At 44.0% G+C, this 22240-nt stretch overlaps 1 protein-coding gene across 4 annotated transcripts in view; it reads left to right on the top strand.

Annotated features, from left to right (window-relative positions):
• trappc14 (trafficking protein particle complex subunit 14) overlaps positions 1 to 15289 on the top strand; it is a 31721-nt gene extending 16432 nt beyond the window's left edge. For all 4 annotated transcript variants that reach the window (XM_079566331.1, XM_079566334.1, XM_079566332.1 and 1 more), the window contains 7 exons: positions 20 to 167; positions 965 to 1047; positions 3174 to 3325; positions 6961 to 7097; positions 10562 to 10640; positions 11519 to 11633; positions 15069 to 15289. In XM_079566331.1, coding sequence (XP_079422457.1) covers positions 20 to 167; positions 965 to 1047; positions 3174 to 3325; positions 6961 to 7097; positions 10562 to 10640; positions 11519 to 11633; positions 15069 to 15225 — 871 coding nt within the window. In that variant the 3' untranslated portion in view covers positions 15226 to 15289. The remainder of the gene's footprint in view (positions 1 to 19; positions 168 to 964; positions 1048 to 3173; positions 3326 to 6960; positions 7098 to 10561; positions 10641 to 11518; positions 11634 to 15068) is intronic.
• The last annotated feature ends 6951 nt before the right edge of the window (positions 15290 to 22240 follow it).

Here is a 22240-nt window from a genome sequence, read left to right as displayed (position 1 = left end):
CTTTTCTTGTTGTTTTCAGTCACCAATCGGGCGAGGTGGGCATGGCTTCCTTCTCCCGTGTGGACACGCCCTCAGGAAGATTACCCAGCCTGCTCAGCGCTTTGGAGGAGCACGACTTCCTGTTTCAGCTGCACCTCAACGACATGCAGGAAGATGATTCCACAGAGGTATTAGGACGTGCTCAAAGAGGCTTTAGTGAGTAAAGCCAGACTGATGGCCGCGGTCCCACCGCCGCCTCTGCCCGGTCCCACCGCGGCCTCTGCCCGGTCCCCTCTGCCCGGTCCTCTCTGCCCGGTCCAACCGCGGCCTCTGCCCGGTCCCACCGCGGCCTCTGCCCGGTCCCACCGCGGCCTCTGCCCGGTCCCACCGCGGCCTCTGCCCGGTCCCACCGCCGCCTCTGCCCGGTCCTCTCTGCCCGGTCCCACCGCGGCCTCTGCCCGGTCCCCTCTGCCCAGTCCCACCGCAGCCTCTGCCCGGTCCCACCGCCGCCTCTGCCCGGTCCCACCGCCGCCTCTGCCCGGTCCCACCGCCGCCTCTGCCCGGTCCCACCGCCGCCTCTGCCCGGTCCCACCGCCGCCTCTGCCCGGTCCCACCGCGGCCTCTGCCCGGTCCCACCGCCGCCTCTGCCCGGTCCCACCGCGGCCTCTGCCCGGTCCCACCGCCGCCTCTGCCCGGTCCCACCGCGGCCTCTGCTTCCTCCTCCTTGTGCATCTTACATGTGACTAAACTGCAGCTTGAGTAGCTACAACACCAGGTCACATGACTGTTTAGATCCGCCGCCTAGAAATGGAATGAAGTTCAAAGACTTTTCCAATTGAACTTTTTAGATCCTCTCTCACATCTAAAACCTTCCAAACAAAATTGTACTTGCTTAAATAGAAAATAGAAGATGTAAAACCTTAAATAGTATATTGTTTTTCTCTCATTGGGCCTTCCCTGTTCAGACCTTTCTCTCTGTGTGCAGGGTCTGGAGGTGCCTCTGGTTGCTGTGGTGCAGTGGTCCACTCCCAAAATGCCCTTCACCAACTGCATCTACACCCACTACAGGTAAAGGCTACAGCGTCCTCTTTAGAGACACCTCCCTGTGTCTCCGTGAGGTCTTACTGTGTCTAGCAGCTGTTCACACTGTAGCTCAGAGCTCCACAACCACGTTCTGAAATGCATGGGACTCGTGTGTTAGTTTGGCAGTTCATATTTAACTTTGAGCTCAGGTGTTAATGCTATAACCAATAACACACACACAAGTGCACTGATGCAGTTGCTCTAACCGCTGTGTGCTTGGCTTTGGGGTGTGGAGACAGTGACCAAATAAAGTTACTAAATGTTGACTTTAAAATCATTCAGACCTGTCTTCAAACAAACAGATCTGTTCCATCGCCAATCTGTGACCAGCAGAGGGCAGTAGAATGGTGTGTCCTCAGGTCTACAGTATATAGGCAGACACCCTTATATGGTCATGTTTGAAGCAGTTCGGGGGGAAACAAAGAAGAGAAGAATCTAAGCTTCCTTTAATTTCTACAAAACTTTTTTACTTTAACAAATGCTGAATTATGAATATAGTTTTCTACCCAATAAAGATTCAAAGACATGGAGAGGAGCAAAGTGGTTCAGCCTACACTTACGTAAACAACAGAGAATGCTAACATGATGCTTCATTTTAGCATCATGCTACATGCTAATGCTAGCTACAACTGCCAGTTTTTCGCTTCTACTGAACAATCTGCTGAAAATATGGTCCATATAGACCCGATTTACACTTGACTTTATTTGTATGTGATTGATATGTTTACCGGTTTATTCCACCAGAAAACTGAGCTAATCATTTAAATGGGTTGTTAATGTCTCAAAAGCTAAATGGTAGTTTGAGTTATAATATCACGTAAATTAACTTTTTCCTAATTTTGTTGACGACAGCTCACACTAAACTCAAAAAAGTAGCAGTGTTTCACTAAAAAGCTCACGGCAGACGATAAAAGAACAAATCAGCTGATTTCCGCAGTCAGGTGCAGAAGTCAGGAAGCTCGTTTTGACCCGAGTTCCCCAGTCGTTTCCCCAGTTGAGCGAGCGTTCACGTGCATTCCCCAACTGTGGAAGTCGTTCGCCCGAGCAAATAAGCAACTCAAATGTTACAAAAAACGGACAAAAAACTGACAAAAAATGCAACAAAAGAAGTGTCAAAAGCGTGACAAAAAACTCTGAGAAGTAAATAAATAAAATTAAAGAAACTCAACGTGACGGAAACAACACAAGGAAAAAGATCAATTTATATCAGTTTTGTAGGTCTTAGCTTTCAAATGAGGCGTTACACTTTTAGATTTGGGTACAGCTGAACTATGGAAAATGCGCTCGGTTAAAGGAATAGGCCACCGTTTTTACATACTGAGATATGTTCTTACCTAACCTTAGTCGAGTTAATATATCCCCGTCTGGTCTTTGTCCGTGCGCTCACACATACGCAGCCTCTCCCACATGTCACATAGCTCCAAAAAAGCTCACGATAGAAGCTACCAAGCTCTTCCACGTGTTCCCTATTTAAATAAAGTTACGTGAAGTGTTTTCATGTGAAGTATATTTACACAGAAATGTAACATGTCGATTTTATAAGCAGATAAAAAGGGGGACTATATTGTGAGGCGTAATGATACGAGGAGCAAAACGTCCGCGCAGTAACTCCTAAAGACTTCCCCGCTCACTTCCGTCAATAACCTTTAGGAGTTACTGCGCGGACGTTTTGCTCCTCGTATCATTACGCCTCACAATATAGTCCCACAGAGCGCACGGACAAAGACCAGACGGGGAAATATTAACTCGGCTAAGGTTAGGTAAGAACATATCTCAGTATGTAAAAACGGTGGCCTATTCCTTTAAGGCGGGTTGTAAGTTCATATAAACATTTCTAAAACAAATGAGTGAGCACTGAAAAAGTGAAAGCGTTTCCAAACAAAACTCAAAACCCTCTCCACATTTATTTGCAATGTGTCAGTGCAACCACAACCATACCGTATTTATATTTTTTTCATTTTTCTTATTTTTTTTTCCCTCCGCAACACTTTTTTCTTGCAATTCTTGATTTCTTTTGTGAAACACATAAAAGCTGAAATGAGCATTTAAGTATACGATGTTCAGTCCCATTGAATTGATGGGGGGATTGATGATCCCCGTTTCCTCTGCAGACTGCCGAGCATTCGTCTGGACCAGCCGCGCTTTGTGATGACGGCCTCCTGCCCCCGCACTGTGAGGGTCAAAGAGCATTTCAGAGTCCGATACGTGCTCCTCAACAACCTGCAGGACTTCCTGGCTGTGAGGCTGGTGTGGACCCCAGAGGGTGAGAACATCAGAAATCTACTGTCCGTCACTGATCTTTTCTTTGCTTGTTTCTTGTTTATTGAAAATGCGTAATTAAAGGTGCATTACAGCACTGTGGAGGCAAAAACATCGATAATAGTGCGTGTACGACAGGAGCAGGAGCGGCAGCTTTGGCTATGGTTGGGTACAGTTAAACAATATCAGTACATTATCGGAAAAAAAGTCCAGGTGCTACTGGTATTAAAAAAACATGAAAGCAGGTACCAAAAAAAAATCTTCTTTCTTTAGATCCAGGTTTTGATGCTGTTGGTCCAGGGACAGCATTAAAGGAAGTGACTTCAATTTTTCCCCCATTTTTGCTGAATTCTTCTTTTTTTTTTTTTTTCTATTTTTCCCTCTTTTTTTCAAATGTTTTTGTCCAATGTTTTCCACCATTTTTCCCAATTATTTTACAATTCCAATTATTTTCGCCTTTTTATTTTATTTATTTTTTTATTTTTTTATACAATTTTTTGTTACTAATATTTTCCATATTTCCTCCAATTTTTCTAATTTTTTCCCAAAATGATTCCTATTATTTCACACATTTCTTTATATTGGAGATGTCCGATGAGTCTGATATGAGCCCGATATTGTGAATTTGCTAATCTTCCACACATTATTGTTCTGTTTTCTGGTTCGAGATGACAAATATTTTTAGTATAGGCATCGACAAACTATCACTCAGGTATCGCTATCAAAACACGGGTATCGAAAAAAAATAACGGTACCCAGCCCTAGTCACTTCCTTTTAGTGCAAGAGGAAGTGTTTAAATGTGTATTTAAATATTTCAGCCCGTCTCTTTACCATATCTTTGTATACAGCCAGGTCCATAAATATTGGGACATCGACTCATTTCGTATGTTTTTTGCTCTATAAACCACCACAACGGATTTGAAATAAATCAAACTTTCAGCTTTAATTTGAGGCTATTAACATCCAAATTAGATGAACAGTGTAGGAATTACAAGCAGTTTTATGTGAGCCTCCCACTTTTTAAGAGACCAAAAGAAATGGGACAAAGCAACAATTATGATCCATCCATCCATCCATCCATCCATCCATCCATCCATCCAACCATCCATCCATCCATCCATCCAACCAACCATCCATCCAACCATCCAACCATCCATCCATCCATCCATCCATCCAACCAACCATCCATCCATCCATCCATCCATCCAACCATCCATCCATCCATCCATCCATCCAACCATCCATCCATCCATCCATCCATCCATCCATCCATCCAACCATCCATCCATCCATCCAACCATCCATCCAACCATCCAACCATCCATCCATCCATCCATCCATCCATCCATCCATCCATCCATCCATCCATCCATCCAACCAACCAACCATCCATCCATCCATCCATCCATCCATCCATCCATCCATCCATCCATCCATCCATCCATCCATCCATCCATCCATCCATCCATCCATCCATCCATCCATCCATCCATCCATCCATCCATCCATCCATCCATCCATCCATCCATCCATCCATCCATCCACCCATCCATTTTCTTCCACTTTTCCGTCAATTGTGATTCAAACTTTTTTATTTTTAATATTTGGTTTGCAAATCAGTCAATGACAGCCTGAAGTCTAGAAGGCACAGATGTGACCAGACTCTGGGTTTCATCCCTGGTGATGTTCTCCCAGGCTTGTACTGTAAATGTCTTTAGTTCCTGCAAATACTTGGGACATTTTCCCTTCAGTTTTGTCTTCAACAAGTGAAATGCTGCTCAATTGGATTCATGTCAGGTGATTGACTTGGCCACTGAATAACATTTCACTTCTTTGCCTTTAAAAGCTCTTTGGTGGCTTTGGCAGTAGCTTTGGGTCATTGTCCATCTGCACTGTGAAGCAGCGTCCAAGCATTTGGCTGAATATGAGCACATCGTATTTCCCCAAACACTTCATTCAGAATTCATCCTGCTGCTTTTGTCAACAGTCACATCATCAATAAATACAAGGGAACCAGTTCCATCGGCCCAAACAAGCCCATGCCATGATGCTGCACCACCATGTTTCACTGATGAGGTGGGATGTTTTGAAACATGAGCAGATCCTTTATTTCTCCAGACTTTTCTCTTCCCATCACTCTGGTATAAGTTGATCTTTGTCACATCTGTCCTAGGATGTTGTTTCAGAACTGTAACCAGCCTCCTGTTTTTGAGGCTCACCACTGGTTTACACCTTGTGGTTAATGGTGTGTATTCTCTCTGGTGAAGTCTTCTCTTGATTGTTGACTTTGACTCACATACACCACCTCCTGGAGAGGGTTTTTGATCTGACCTATTGTTGTGAAGGAGTTTTCTTCACCAGGGAAAGAATTCTTTTACACCGCATTTGTCATCCGTGGTCTTCCAGCTCAGCCCGCCCCCACCCGAGTGTCCGAGACACGCGGCCGGAGATCAGATGACAAAACTACAAAGTCGATCATCGACCTCCTGCCGAGGGTGTCCTGGTGCCACGTGCACTTATGGACACCCTTGTGCTCGAACATGGTGTTCGTTATGGACAAACTGTGACTAGCACAGAAGTCCAATAACAGAACACCACTCGGGTTCAGATCGGGGAGGCCGTTCCTCCCAATCACTCCCTCCCAGGTCTCACTGTCGTTACCCACGTGGCCGTTGAAGTCCCCCAGTAGAACAATGGAGTCCCCAGTCGGAGCACCATCTAGTACCCCTCCCAGGGACTCCAAGAAGGCCGGGTACTCTGCACCGATGTTGGGCCCGCAGGCCGAGACAACGGTGAGAAACCTGTCCCTGTCCGGAAGGCGTAGGGTCATGACCCTCTCGTTCACCGGGGTGAGCTCCAACACGTGGCGGCTGAGCTGGAGAAGGAGGGGGAAGCAATGCTTCACCAACACTGTTTACAGTGCGGGTTGGGAGCTGCTGACCTCGACTAGGGATGTGGTCAGGCGGTGGAAAGAGTACTTCGAGGATCTCCTCAATCTCACCATCACGTCTTCCGATGAGGAAGCAGAGGCTGGGGACTTGGATAGGGGCTCGTCCATCATCCGGGCTGAAGTCACTGAGGTGATTAGAAAGCTCCTCGGTGGCAGGGCTCCGGGGGTGGATGAGATTCGTCTAGGGCCCTCTACTAAGGATTGTCCTTTCCCTGTATATGGGCTGCCCTTTGTCACCGGTTCTGTTCATTACCTTTATGGACAGAATTTCTAGGCACAGCCAGGGGCCGGAGGGCGTCCTGTTTGGGAGCCTCTGCTGTTTGCAGATGATGTTGTTCTGTTGGCTTCGACAAGCCAGGACCTTCAGCTGCTCTAGCGGCCGGGATGAGGATCAGCACCTCCAAATCTGAGGCCATGGTTCTCCACCGGAAAAAGGTGCTTCCCCTCTACAGGTCGGTGGGGAGTCCTTACCTCAAGTGGAGGAGTTCAAGTATCTCGGGGTCTTGTTCACGAGTGAGGGACGGATGGAGCGTGAGATCGACAGATCATGCGGTCGCTGTATCGGACGCTGGTGGGACTATGTCTCTGAGCTGGCCGGGTGTCGCCGGGTGTTTAAACAGCCAAAAACATAAGAATTGAGTCGATGTCCCAATATTTCTGGACCTGACTGTATATTTGTACGTTTCAGCCCGTGGTAGCTCCGATGACCCCTCTCTCTCGTCGGTCGTGTGCCACTCTCCGCTCTCGAACCTGGGTCACTGCAGAAAAGGCAGCACTCTGTCCTTCAGCGTGGGCTTCCAGATCCTGCGCCCGGGGCTGTACGAGGTGAGCGGGCATCACGAGGATGCATGCATCCTAACCATGCACCGTGCTTGGTGAGGATCTTAACACATTGAGTACCAAAAACGGAATAACTTGTTTTTCGCTCCCATGCAAAACTCTTTTTGTAAATTGTGAAATTAGCCACTCTAATACACCTTATATGTGCTTTTGGCAGCTCTGTGATGAACAGAAGTGAAATAAATGACAATCAAAACCTTGTGAAAAGTCACATCTGAACATTTTATATATATTATTGCGTTTCTTTTCTATTTTTTGTTTAGTCTGAGGGGGCGTGGTGTTACGTAGTGAACAGCTGTAAACCCAACACTTCTCTCTCGCTCTCTGGAGCACGTTCCCATGGAAAGATGTTAACATTTCGTTTTTAAATGGTTCAAAGTTATCCAAGGTTAACTGAGAAATGCACACGCGATAAAAAGCGAAACACACGGTGTTTGAAATTAATATATTTAGTAGTGGTGGGCCGATATCGGCGTAAACGTGCTGCGTTAACGCAAGACTCTTATCGGGCGATAAAAAAAATATCGCCGTTAATCTATTCTCAAAGCTGGGTTGGGAGCTGGGTCTATACTCTGCAAGCTATGATGACTTTCACCGTGATAATATATGGTCAGCACACATTACACGACTTTTATGCCCAATTCTGGGACGCACAGGAGAAACATGAGTGAATATAGCGTCTCCAAAGCGACACACAGAAGCAGCGGCCATGACAGAGTGAAAATAGACAGAAAAACACCCCAGCGCCTCCGTGTTCACTTCTCTTTCAAAACAGCAACATAAACATCTCATTTCATGGCCACAGTCCCACAAGAAACAGCGCAACTTTATCACCAAAAGTTCACGAGAGCCTTTTCCAGGTAAATTTCAACCGTGAGCAGAGTTTAACCGCAGCACTTACGGAGTTTGGAGACGGACTTTCCTGCTCCTTTTCTCCGTTAGCTTCTCTTTCTCCGCTCTCCTCTGTCTCCTCCGCCTCGCGGCTGAGGCCCGTTTCCTTTTCTTATTGAATCCAAAGAAATACGTCCCACATCTTCGTGTTGTCGTTGTTTATCTCCATTTTGACAGAACTATCTCCAGGTTGAAGCTCGTAGTAGCAGCAGCTGCAGCAGCATGAGCTGTGTTGTTGTGACAGTGATCACGTGACACTGTTAACCAATCAGGAGACGCGCACATGTGTCCCACGCTCACAAACAGAGGCCTATATTCTGATCTGGTAAATAAAAAATATTAATAATGATCTCCCCTCCTGGAACCATCACCTTAACGTGGTGGAGGGGTTTGAGCACCCGAATGATCCTAGGAGCTCTGTTGTCGGGGGCTTCGTGCCCCTGGTAGGGTCTCCCATGGCAAACAGGTCCTAGGTGACGAGTCAGACAAAGAGCGGTTCAGAAGCCCCTTATGAGAGACCAACAGGCCTGGTTAAAATCGTGAGGCCGTCCTTCCGTGGACCCACCACCTGCAGGAGGAGCCATAAGGGGCTGGTGCATTGTGACCCGGCAACGGACAAGTGGAAGAAAATGGATGGATGGATAATAATGATCTGCCGTAAATAAATAATTGGGTACTCCTGCCACAACTGTCCCATGTGAGAGACTTTTCTCTTTAGCAGGTCATATTGTGCAGTAGAGGAGATCTAGTTTGTCACCAGAAAATGTGAACAAGCTGGTCAGCCTGAGTGACCGGTGGAAGAAGGAGAAACAGCTTGGACTGATTAACACAAAGCTACTGACTGCAAACAGTTCATCAGGACCTCTAATGTCGACCTACAGTTCAAAATGAATGTTTAACTGAATAAACAGTTAGTAAACACAAGTGCATCTTCTTGAACATGAATTATTTTCATCACCAATTATCATAGTAGAACGTTCTCATGCAGTTTGTGATGCATTTAGGAAACAGGAGACTTACTTTTAGTCATTATTTGGGCAGCACACATATTCTGAATGGCTTCGGCAGAATTCAAGCGAGCCATTTTAATCTAGATTAATCTAGATTAATAAAAAAATAATGTATGCCCACCTCTAATATTTAGGCATTTGCCTCTTCACATAATGTTAGTGTCCGTCCAGAGAGGATAGAGGAGGAGGTGAGGAGGGGAGGAGTTAACCAGAAAGCAGTGTTTGACAAAACACTAATTATCTCAGAATCTACAAAAAAATCTGTGATTTTGATAAAGTTTAGCCTCTGTTTAGCCTAGATTTCTCAGGAACCGAGCTGTTTTCACCAATAGAGAGCTTGGAGTTTTGTCTTTCAAACGAGCCTTAGCATGTGTCCATAGCTATAATATAGAATAAGCTGTTCGGCTACAAATATCATGAAAAATGGTCTGGATTGTTGGCGCTCAACAGCTAAATCCCCAAAACAGCGCGGCCTCAATGTGTTAACAGATGTCTTAACATCTGTGGTCTGTGTCTCATCCTTTGGCAGCTTATTATTCCTGCAGGGTATCTGATTACTGGCAGGACGTAGCTGTTTATTGCCCGGGACTTGTTCTTGCCATTGAGCTGCTTCTTAGGACCTGCCTTACTCGTTGGAGGTATTTGGCCGTAGCCACTTTCCTTGTCACCTCTTCGAGGTTGCCATTTGCTTGTGGGATTCTGAGGTACTTGTAACTGTCCTCGCAGAGATCCCCTCTGAGTGCACAACCTTCAACCTTCTCTCTCTTGGATCAGTGAGTCGATGTCTCGCTCATTCAAAACGAAATTCTCTTTGAGAGCACTCTCTCTCATACATTAGCAACATGAAATACATCTAACATCAGTAAGAAATCTGTAAGTCATTTCAAGTACTCACCAGTGATTTATGCACTGGCCTCATTAGATGCTCAATAGCACGCCTTCCAACAGGCCCTTCACCGCTCTGTGGAACAAGCTCCGTCTTAGTCTCTCCTTCTGGGCCTTGAGAACCCTGAGACGGCCAGTGTGAAGGCTTTTGGAAAGGCACTGTCCTGGGTCGGGCTGGGTACCATTAAACAGTACCTACTTGGTACCAACTGAAAAGCTTTTATGGTTAACGTATTACTTGGTGAAATGATCTAATGTAATTATGGCTCAGTTTGTAAAAACCCCAAATTTAAAAATCTCATAAAATTAAATATTTTGAAAATGGACTGTAAGCCATAATCATCAAAATGATAACAAACAAAGGCTTGACATATGTCACTTTGCATGTAATGAGTCTATATCATATACTAGTTCACATTTTAGTTGAATTACAGAAATAAATGACATTTTGAACAATATTCTAATGTTCTGAGTTTCAGCTGTACTTTCTGTATCGCTATACTCATCTGATGGGCCCCTGGTATCATGGTATCGTGATATGTATCGGATCGTGACAAAAGTGGATCATCCCGGCCCTAGTGAATTTACGTCAATGTGTCTCAGTACATGGTCCCCATCATTTATTTATTTTGACTAAAACCACCCTGTTGCCGTTTGTTTCAGTTGAGTCAGCACATGAAGCTGAAGCTGCAGTTCACCGCCTCCGTGTCCAACCCTCCACCTGACGCTCGGCCGCTGTCCCGTAAGCATGCTGATATCACACACACGCCACGCTATGGTCCACAAACATAAATATATTTAATTGAAACTTTATGTAAAAGACAAACAATACACTGTGTTCCAAATGATTATGCAAATGACATTTTTCTCAGATTTTCTAAACTGTCAACTCAAATGAGAGTCAGCATAATTTTCAAGTCTTTAACTCTTAGAGGATCATTTGAATGTGATTGAAAAAAACTCCAATGATAAAAAATAATAAACAACTTCAAATCAACTGTTCCAAATGCTTATGCAGCTCATAGTTTCAATATATTTTATAGGTTGTAATGAACGGAAAATGGTCATTTGTTGAATTTGCAGCATTAGGAGGTCATATTTACTGAAATCAAGGCACGTTTATTTGTAGAGCACAATTCATACACAAGGCAATTCAAAGTGCTTCACAGTTTCACAAAATTACAAGAAAGCAGATAAAAGCAATGAAACATCAACATAAAATGAATCAAATACAGTAAAAGGCGAGAGTGCAGATAAAATACTTTCAGTCATATGCATCGGTAAAAAGAACTGTTTTCAGCCTGGATTTGAACATTGTCAGAGTTGAGGCCTGCCTCACATCCTCATAAAGACGGTTCCAGATTTTAGCTTTAGTCTCAGCGTGTTTAGTCCTGACTCTGGGAACCACCAGGAGACCCCTCGCCAGGGCCATTAACAGCTGAGTTCTGACGACGCGGCGGGGTTTTATAATTCTATTCACTGATCTTAAATCTTAAATCACAGATATCAGAAATCTGACACCCTATTGAACTAACGTCAATAGAAGTACAGGTACATCAGGTACATCACTGAATGTAGCCTCCCGTTCTCACTTCTATACTGTCTCTTGTTCATGTTCAGGTAAGAATAGTCCGTCGAGTCCCGCGGTCAGGGACCTGTTAGACCGACACCAGGCCAGTTTGGGACGATCCCAGTCCTTCTCCCACCAACAACCTTCAAGGTCACACATCATGAGGTACTGCTACAACTAAGTGTCTGTGTGTCTGGTACTAAGTGTCTGTGAGTCTGGTACTAAGTGTCTGTGAGTCTGGTACTAAGTGTCTGTGAGTCTGGTACTAAGTGTCTGTGTGTCTGGTACTAAGTGTCTGTGTGTCTGGTACTAAGTGTCTGTGTGTCTGGTACTAAGTGTCTGTGAGTCTGGTACTAAGTGTCTGTGAGTCTGTGAGTCTGGTACTAAGTGTCTGTGAGTCTGGTACTAAGTGTCTGTGTGTCTGGTACTAAGTGTCTGTGAGTCTGGTACTAAGTGTCTGTGAGTCTGGTACTAAGTGTCTGTGAGTCTGGTACTAAGTGTCTGTGTGTCTGGTACTAAGTGTCTGTGAGTCTGGTACTAAGTGTCTGTGAGTCTGGTACTAAGTGTCTGTGAATCTGGTACTAAGTGTCTGTTTGTCTGGTACTAAGTGTCTGTGTGTCTGGTACTAAGTGTCTGTGTGTCTGGTACTAAGTGTCTGTGAGTCTGGTACTAAGTGTCTGGGGTTCTGGTACTAAGTGGCTGTGTGTCTGGTACTAAGTGTCTGTGAGTCTGGTACTAAGTGTCTGTGTGTCTGGTACTAAGTGTCTGTGAGTCTGGTACTAAGTGTCTGTTTGTCTGGTACTAAGTGTCTGTGTGTCTGGTACTAAGTGTCTGGGGTTCTGGGCTCTGCCCTGGCTCCCTCGGTATTAAAGATACTTTTTTCATATGTAGGGTGCAATACATTTTGTCCCTTCCATATTGAAGTAGCACCAATCCTACAAAGTAAGTTCACCAGCATTGGGCCTCATTCATGAACATCTTCTAAAGAAACGTCTTTAAATCTGTTCTTAAAAAGGCAGTGTCAGGAAACTGCGGCAGATTCAAGACATGTTCTTAAGTAGGAAAATCCTTGGCAACTGTGTTCTCAAGTATGTGAATCCCAGCTTGGAAGCGCATGTGTGTGAGGACTAAGCGCACAAACACCAGACAGTTACGCATCAACTCGTCTAAGGTAAGAACATATCTCAGGAACGAAAAACAGTGGCCTGTTCCTTTACGAACTTATTCGTGTGTAAGAACGTGCTGTGAACATTCGTGAATGAGGCCCATTGTTCATGGAGAGGCACCGATCCAGCCTTTTTGGCCTCCGATATCGATACTGGCAAAGACCTTTGGGGTCGAAATGCTTTGTTTGTTTATTTTACTTTATTGTCCCCGTAGGGAAATTTGTCCTCTGCTTTTAAGCTCTCCTGCGATGCCGCTGGGGCGACCTGTACGGAGCAGTGGTCGACGGCAGTGCCGCGCCCGGCGACGTACACGACCTCCTCAATAGTGGCTGCTCTCGTGAGATAGTGAGAAGAGATTTTCTCAATTTGTGAGATGAACAAAGTCTCGTCGTATCTTTCAAACAAGACGTCTAATATCAAATCATTTTCTTCAAGTGTAATCGAAAATCTTTAAACAAGAATCGCTGGAGTTCTCGATACTAAATATTCTCTTTAATGTCAACAACTCACAGCATGAAGTGATCTGATCATTACAACTTGTGCAGTATGTTAGATGAGTTATTCTTCTTCATTTCCTAAGCACACATGCAAACACTTGGCCACACCAGCATTGGCCAGTATTCAGAATTAAATATGGTACAGTAGTTCTACACCCGTAAACACATACAGTGCCTCTCGAAAGCATTGATACACCTTGGACTTTTGCACATTTTGTCATGTTTACAACCCTAAACATAAAGATTTTATTTTGATTTTTTTACTGAACGTTCACACACAAGTAACAGACGACTGTGAAGTGAAAGCAAAATGATACATGATTCTGTTATTTTTTTTAAAAAAATAGAAAAAAGTGGGGCTTGCATAAGTATCATACAGCATTTTCTGAGTGCATTAAATTGCCTTTAAAACATTCCTCATGACTCCAGAATGTTCACACCTTGGCCTAACGGTTAAATAGAGGCACCTGTGTGTGATCTACTCTCAGTATAATTACAGCTGTTCTTTTAGGCCCTCAGAGCTGTGGTCGGAGTGTGTTGGTCACTGAACAACATCATGAAGGTCCAGGAGCACCAGAGAGGTCAGGGATAAAGCTGTGGAGAAGTTTAAAGCAGCATTAAGTTATACAAAGATTTCCCAAGATTTAAACATCTCCCGGAGCAACTGTTCAATCCATCATTCAGAAATGGAAAGAGTAAAGCACCACTGCAGACTTACCAAGACACGGTCGCCCATCTAAAATATTAGATCAAACAAGGAGGACACTGGTAAGAAATACAACCAAGTGCCCCAAGATAACTCTGGAGGAGCTGTGAAGTCCTGCCGCTGAGCTGGGGGAATCTGTACATGGGACAACTATAAGTCGTATCTACACAAATGTGGCCTTCATGGACGAGTGGAAGAAGAAAGCCGTTATTGAAAGGAGGCCATAAGAAATCCTGTTTGAAGTTTGTAGAAGTCATATGGAGGACACAGCTCCATGTGGAAGAAGGAGCTTTGGTCAGATGAGACAAAAATTGAACTTTTTGGCCCAAATGCAAAACGTTATGTATGGAGCAAACCTGACACTGCTCATGGTCCTGAGTGCACCATCCCCAGTGTCAAATATACGGGGGGGAGCATCATGATGTGGGGCTGCTTTTCCTCAGCGGGGACTGGGGAGATTGTAAGAATAGTTTTGAAGATGGATGGAGCCAAATACAGGGACAGTTTGGAGGAAAACCTGCTGGAGTCAGAAGAGAACTGAGGCTGGGGCGGAGATTCACCTTCAGAAGGACAATGACCCTAAACACAAAGATAAATCTACAATGGAATGGTTCAATAAACACATATTAATGTGTTAGAATGGCCCAGTCAAAGTCCTGACCTAAATCCTATTGAAAATCTGTGGAAAGATCTGAAAACTGCTGTTCACAAACGTTCTCCTTCTAATCTGACAGAGCTTGAGTTGTTTTGTAAAGAAGAATGGGCTAAAATGTCAGTCTCTACATGTGCAAATCTTGTAGAGTCAAACCCCAAAAGACTTGCTGCTGTTATTGCAGTAAAAGGGGGTTCACAAAGTATTCATTCATGCTGTATGAATACTTATGCACGCCCCACTTTTCACTTTTCTATTTTTTGAAAAATAACAGAATCATGTATCATTTTGCTTTCACTTCACAGTCGTCTGTTACTTGTGTGTGAACGTTCAGTAAAAAATCAAACTAAATCTTTATGTTTAGGGTTGTAAACATGACAAAATGTGCAAAAGTTCAAGGTGTATGAATACTAACGAGAGGCACTGTATTATCAAAGTCTTTGTCACCATTAGTTTTTGTTTGTTTTTATACTTTATTGTCCCCGTTGGGAAATTTGTGACATAGACAGAAGCAGATTTCCACTTTTCCAGGATGAAACTGGGACTTGCTCATTCTGACTCTGGTCCTCCCTTCCACAGGACGGGCAGTGCCATGGAGCGTCGCGCCATCACCCCCCCGGTGGGCTCCCCGGTCGGCCGCTCCCTCTACCTGCCCCCCCAGGACAGAACTGTGCTCTCCCTGGACAAGATCGCCAAGAGGGAGTGCAAGGTGTTGGTGCTCGACGCCGCCGCCTAGTGAGCGATGAGAGGGCAGAAGAGAGGATGCCAGGAGGGAGGGGCTAGGGGACAAGGAGAGAGGAAACGAAGAGGGGGCAAAGAGAGAGGAAACGAAGAGGGGGCAAGGAGAGAGGAAACGAAGAGGGGGCAAGGAGAGAGGAAACGAAGAGGGGGCAAGGAGAGAGGAAACGAAGAGGGGACAAGGAGAGAGGAGCTAGAATGAGGCATTGGAGTCCTATCTATTAGTCTACACAAAAAACAGCTGGACACGAATGAAAGGAAGCCAGTGTTTCTCAGATTTTAGGTACTGATCAGTTTTGTTTTGTTTGTTTTTATCAGTGTTTAGATTTGAGCTAATTAAGCCCTTAAATTGGGTTCCAACTGGCATTAAGTACATTTTAGTGACGGCCAGCTCCAAAATAAGCACCAGAACGTTGGCTGTCCTTCAGGTCCAGCTGTTTTTGGTTTACATTGATGGGTGTTAGATTGTCTAAATCACCTGGATGCCCGGTTCAGTTGACCAGTTCACACAAATCCACAGGAAGAAAAAACAAAACAAAAAAATACCTAGTACAAGTTCTGAATGTAAATGAATCTGCTACTGCGTCAACTGCTCGTGCTCCTGAAGTATCTACACTCGTTCTTCTGACCTGCTGGTTTGGGAGGCGCGCAGTTTAAACTTGAATATTTAATGTATTTAATGTTAATGTATTAACTACTGAAGCTCGGGCTGCAGTGGAGGGAGCACTTTGTCATTTCCAGTATTTTAACTAAAAGGAAATTGTTTTGCAATAAAACCAGTCGATCCAAGCCATTTCAATCCACAGAACAGGCCTCAACTCTCGGAATAGTCCAAGGTGGGCTGTGTGGGCAGGATGTTGGAAGTTTACACTGGTGTGAGGTTGTATTTCCAGTTGGTGAAGAGACACTTGAGCGGATTTGCAGATACATGATCAAAACAACCTACAAATGGTGCAATGACAGTCAGCTCCCCTGGACTGACACCGCTTTTGGGATTTTAGTTTTTTGATTTTGTCTCATACCGGGGTAAATGATAAGTCAGGTGCAGGAAGTAAACAAACCGGAGCGCAGGCGGAGAGGGAAGCTCGTCCGCTGACTGAAGAGGAAACAGGTGTCCAACACGTTATTTCAACCTAACTCCGCCACTTTCACCAGCCTCGTGTGGGGAGGGGGGGTGCTATCTACCAAACCCTTTTCAATTTCAACTTGATGCTTTTAATTGTGATGTAGTTTATATATATTTGAATGTCAAAGTAATATGCCTTCATTTTAAAACCCACCCATAAAACTAAATCAATTTATATAAAATACAAAATGACAATGTGAAAATCCCAGCGCTCCTTCACTGCAGCCACAGAGAACACAGCCAAACGAAGGAACATATTTAAAAAGGTGTATTTATTTTAGTCCACCACATTTCCCTAACACTGTTTAAACTCAACCCTTTGTCATTGTTTACATTGTTTTACAGTTTTTATTTTGCCTTAAGTTTTACATTCCGACCTGTCATTTCACATTCTGCTGGATTGTACTTGTTTTAATATATGACTTATTTTAGCTTAAAGCTGCCCTCAGTTATTCCATTTTGCTGGCCCAGAATGGTTGCATTCCCACAATGCATTGCTAAATGTGGCACCTTCGAAACAGCGAGCTAACGTTTCCCACAGAAGCAGAGACGAGCTCCACATGTTCAATGTTCAATGTTCAATCGTTTGAAGCAGCGGACGCCGCAACAGTTAGCGGCTAGCACAGTCAGTGTTTAGCATTAGTGCGCTAACACAGTCAGTGTTTAGCATTAGCGCACTAACACAATCAGAGTTTAGCATTAGCTTAACACAGTCAAAGTTTAGCATTAGCGCGTTAACACAGGCAAAGTTTAGCATTAGCACGTTAACACAGTCAAAGTTTAGCATTAGCACGTTAACACAGTCAGAGTTTAGCATTAGCGTGCTAACACAGTCAGAGTTTAGCATTAGCGTGCTAGCACAATCTAAGTGAAATGTTCCAAGAGCTGAAATAATTGTGAATCATTGTCCTTATGGTTACAGGCACCAGGAAGTGCAGTGAGGGGTTGTGGGAAATAAAACCTCTGCACTGTAAACCTGGTTCTAAATAGCAGTACAAGGTGGATGCCCAGACGACAGTGCACAGCGTTCTGATGTGCGCTGGCCTTTATATGAAACATGCCGTTTAGCAAATAAATATAAGTATCAAAATGTTACTTATATGCTACATATAAATAGCATTTATTATAATAATAATAATTATTATTATTATAATATATGCTACATATAAGTAGCATATATTATTATAATAATTATTATTAATTCATTAATTTAACCAACCAACCCTCACTACATCTGCCAGGCTTCGTGGTGTCTCCCATCCAGGCAGTGACCGGGCACTTCCTGCTGAGCTTCTGCAGGGATCAGTGAGATCTAACACAGGGTTCACCTGTGTTATTACTATTCCAAAAGACATGAGGGCAGCTTTAAGGCTGTTTTGAGCGGCTGTGTGAAGAATCATTGAATGTACTTTATGAAAAGCATCAATTTGGGTAAAATAGGAAAAATTTGTGCCGTAAAAGTTTGGACGTGTGTTTTTTTGTGCACCTTTATGCTCCACTCAGTCACTGACCGTGCACATGAGTTACTTGAACTGTAGTGCAGGGGCGTCTTTACCCCATCTGGCCCTTCATGCAAGGCACTGCAGGTGATGATAAATGACCTTGTGTTTCCACATGGAAAGAGCCATGAAAATGGGCACATTGGGCATGTCCAGACTCAAGTATATTACGGCTCCTTCCAGAGCTCGTACATTTGTTTTCTATTTCACACACTGAAAGGATTTTGATCAAGACCATCCAAATTCATATTATTAGTGGGGAAAAGTTGAAACACTTTCTGCTGAGGAATAGAACAAACGTCTGGCCGGGTTAACAGGGCGACTCCGATTGGGTAATGACATGGGAGGTCCCACACTTTGCACCTTTGCTTTTATTTGGACCAATCAGACGCTGCTTTGGGCTGTGTCCACATGACGGCCTGGGTCTCATTGTGAATGCAGACTCACTTTCCTTTCCTTTCTTTTTTCTTCTGTTGCTGGACAAATGTTACATGTTTATTTGTTGAAAAGTTTAATATATATTTTTTTTATTTCTGTTACAGACAGATGTTACAAATGCCAGGGGTTTAAAAATAAATCAATATCAATAATGTTCATGTAAATAATGGAAGTGAATGTGTTGAAATAAAACCACAGACTGAAACACGAGTGCTCTTTGCACTTTATTCTGTCTTCAAACATAATCCTCTGATGGTTTACCATGGCCTTCTCAAACTCCGGTCTGCGGGCCAGATGTGGACCTCCGGTGATTCGGTCAGGACCCTGGTGGTGTCTCTGACCGTGATAGTGCGCCCTCTGCTGGTACAAGTGGATCCACAACGGTTTTATTTGTTCACAGATTTGATGTTTTACAATTATACACTGCGTTCCAAATTATTATGCAAATTGGATTTTTGTGTCAAAAAGGTAAAAAAAAACAACAATAATAATGAAACTCATGGATGGTATCGTGTCTCGGGCTCTTTGAATCACTGACATTAATCTCAGAGACCTGGGATGATCAGTTTTCAGGTTAAGCCCAGTTAAGGGAAAAACTACTGAAAAAGGATGTTCCACTTAATTATGCAGATCATCATTTTCAAGCAATAAGGGAAAGAAAAAGGGTCTTTCTGCTGATGAAAAGCGTGAAATAGTTGAATGCCTTGGTCTAGGTATGAAAACCTTCGATATTTCATGAAAGATTAAGTGTAATCATCGTACTGATAAGAGATTTGTGGATGATTCAGACACACTCGGGTTTGTGCAGATAAAGGCACAATATGGACGGTTTCTGCCAGACAAACACATCAGATTAAGAGAACAGATGCTACAAAGCAGCAGACAGGTATTTGAAGCTGCTGGTGCCTCTGGAGTCTCCCGAACATCAAGGTGTAGGACCCTCCAGAGGCTGCAGTTTGTAGAAACATCTCAGGGATGAGTTTTATTTTCAATCAATTTGCAAAATATTCTAAAGCACTTTTTTCACTTTGTCATGATGGGGTATTGTGTGTAGATTGATGAGAAATGTTTTGAATTGAATCCACTTGTGAATGAGGCAGTAACAGAATGTGTGACAAGTGTGAAGGTGTGTGGACGGTCACTGCACTGGACATACACTCCCGGTCAAAGGTTTGAGGTCACCATTGCACGAGGGTTTTCTGATCATCAAAGACCTTTTGTACCATTAGAACCTCTGCACACCTATGGAGGTCTTCCATTTCCAGCTACAATAGGCATTCACAACATATTTCTGATTTAGTTAATGTTCTCCTCAATGAAAAAAGTGCACCATCCTTTTTGTGGCCAGTGGAGCTCTGCTCTTCACTCGCCTGGAACATCTGCTCACACGGGTCATGACGCTGTGCAGTCTGAGTGTACCATCAACACACAGTATGTTTTACTCGTACAGTTCATTTGTAAGCATTCAGAGTGTATGTGATGCAGATCAATTCATACTACTGTTCCGGAAGTGATCAGCATTAACATTTACCCTGGGAATTACTGGGATGAACAACTGAAAGCTGCTTCTCACAGACAGATGTGACCGGCAGCAACACAATCTGATTTGATAATCATGCACTGAAATATCGATAATATCAGAGGTGAGAAGTGCCGTGCCTGACCCGGGACAGTGAGGACAGTGTTTTAGGTTGTGTTTGTATGTTTGTATGTTGCATATATTTACAGAGTGTGTGCATTATTACAATATTATACTGCTTTAAGAGTCTGTAGAGATTGTATCTTGTGTTGGTGATATGTTCTGTGTCTGTGGGTCAGGCTGGGAGAGACAGAACTCAAAGATGTTATGGTTCAACAGCAATAGTTCTCTAAATGTTTATTCAACAAAGAATGCAAAAATATAATGTGTATACAAGTGCTTTGACAGTCTTTCATTTTTGAAAATGACCACAATTTCTCACAGTTACAGAAACATTTCACAAAGTGAGACATAAATCAAGATGCACACTCTTCACTTTGACCAATGAGACGAGCTTTCCTGTGAAGTGGCCCGTCCGGACCAATTAGGAGGAAGTTTACTTTGGAAAGTTTGTTAGTTTCAAATTTCATTCTCACTTTAACTCTAAACCAGGACTAAACCAGAGCATTTGAATAAGAAGGTTTTTCAGATGAGTGGTCACACATAAATGTCCTCCTCGGAGTCGGGTTTAGGCTGGGGCTGATTTTGGGTCTTGGTCCCGGTCTCTTGCTGGAACTGTACTTTTTGCTCTCTGGCTCTGAACATCGGGACGTAGTGGTTTTCCTCCAAACAATGAGAATCTGCAACGAGAAAAAGGCTTTACTCCTGTTTCGACATTATACTCTTGCTCAGTAGTTCCAAAAGTGGGATCAGGGGCCCCCTGGGCGTCCTCAGAGGCATTGCAGGGGGGACTCCAAAGCTGGTCAACAAGTACACATACAAAATACTTTATTTGTTAGACCCTACTACTTTCAATCATTTAGCCTACTGTCGTTAGTCATCTCATATGTAAAATAACATGACAAATTCTTCTGAACAAAGTGATTGAGGGGCCCCAGCATTGGTCAGGGGGCCTCATAGCTCCAGACTTTAGTTTTGTTTAGTCCTGTTTAGTTCCGTTTAGTTGGGTCTAGTCCGGTTCTGTTTTCTGATTGGTTAACTAGAGGTCAACCAATATCGTTTCTTTCCATAATCCTGTGTGTGATGCATCTAGACTGTAAAATGTGTCAGTGTTGAACAGTGACAGCAGGGGGCGCTGTTCAGGGGCAGAGGCCTGATTTAATCGGAGCAGTCATGTTTAGTAGGTTCTTCAGAGGGAGCTTGTTTAAAGCATCTGCAGATTCCAAAACCACTCCATATCTCTTATGGTTCCAAAATTATAAGCAAAAGGCTGCTACATAAAACATATACAATACGATCTGAGGTGTACAAGCGACCTCGGCGCCTCTCAGCTCCCCTGAGCCCCAGGAAGTTGTGGCTGTGACTGAGCACTTTCGGGGCTCTTTCCAAAACCTTTTCCTCCTTCCCTTTTCTTCCTCAATTCCTCTGTGAAGGCGCCTCCAGAGAGTCTTTCAGACAGACTTTCCCCCTTCTCACGGACACGCCCCTTTACTATGACAGCCCCGCCCACTAATGTTACGACAATCACAAGTTTGACTGATATCACTTTCAACTGAAAATAAATTTCCTCAAAAGTCTCAGATTCAGATTTGTCATATTTGCATTATATATTTTAGCTTATTCAAACTGAAATAATAGTAGGTCTCAACGCTGCTTTCATTTTCATCTAAACAACTGTACAGCTGTTCATATTCAAACTTTGACTCTTCCAAATAAACATGGAACTGAAGTGTGTGGTGCGTGTTTCTCGTGGGGCGGCTCTCCACTGTGACACACCGGTCAGTCTCTGGCTGCGTCCGAAACCATCAAATTGTCGCCTCTAAGCACTAACACTAGCAACTAGCACCTTAACCTTTCATGGGTCGACAGTTATGCTGCACCCACACCAAACGCGGCCGGCGCCTCCAAAGCGTCAGGTTTACATTCAAAATACATGGAGGACGCGCCTCCGGGGGGCGTCAAGATGTCCCGCAGCGCGTCACGCGCCTCCTCCGCGGCGCGTTTTGAGGTTTTTCGCGCTTGAGAAATGTTGAACTTTTTGGCGAAATTCGCGAGCGTCGACCAATCAGGAGCTTTCTCCCCATAGTGACGTACGTTGTAGCTGAGCCACCGGGGCAGATTCTACACCGGCCCCACAGATGTCAACAAGTCACAAGTCACGGACGTTTAGCTTCTTTGTGAACCGGAGCTACAGCCGCTCTGGGACTTTTACAAAGACACATCAGTGCTTCTTTATCTAAACACCAGGATTAGAAGCGGCGACAAGAAAGGTTATTTCAGTGGCTGAATCTGCGCTGGTGTATTTCAGGCA

The sequence above is a fragment of the Gobius niger genome (assembly GCF_951799975.1).
Source record: "Gobius niger genome assembly, chromosome: 11".
Classification (NCBI taxonomy): domain Eukaryota; kingdom Metazoa; phylum Chordata; class Actinopteri; order Gobiiformes; family Gobiidae; genus Gobius; species Gobius niger.
This window is presented reverse-complemented; position numbering and strand designations above follow the sequence as displayed.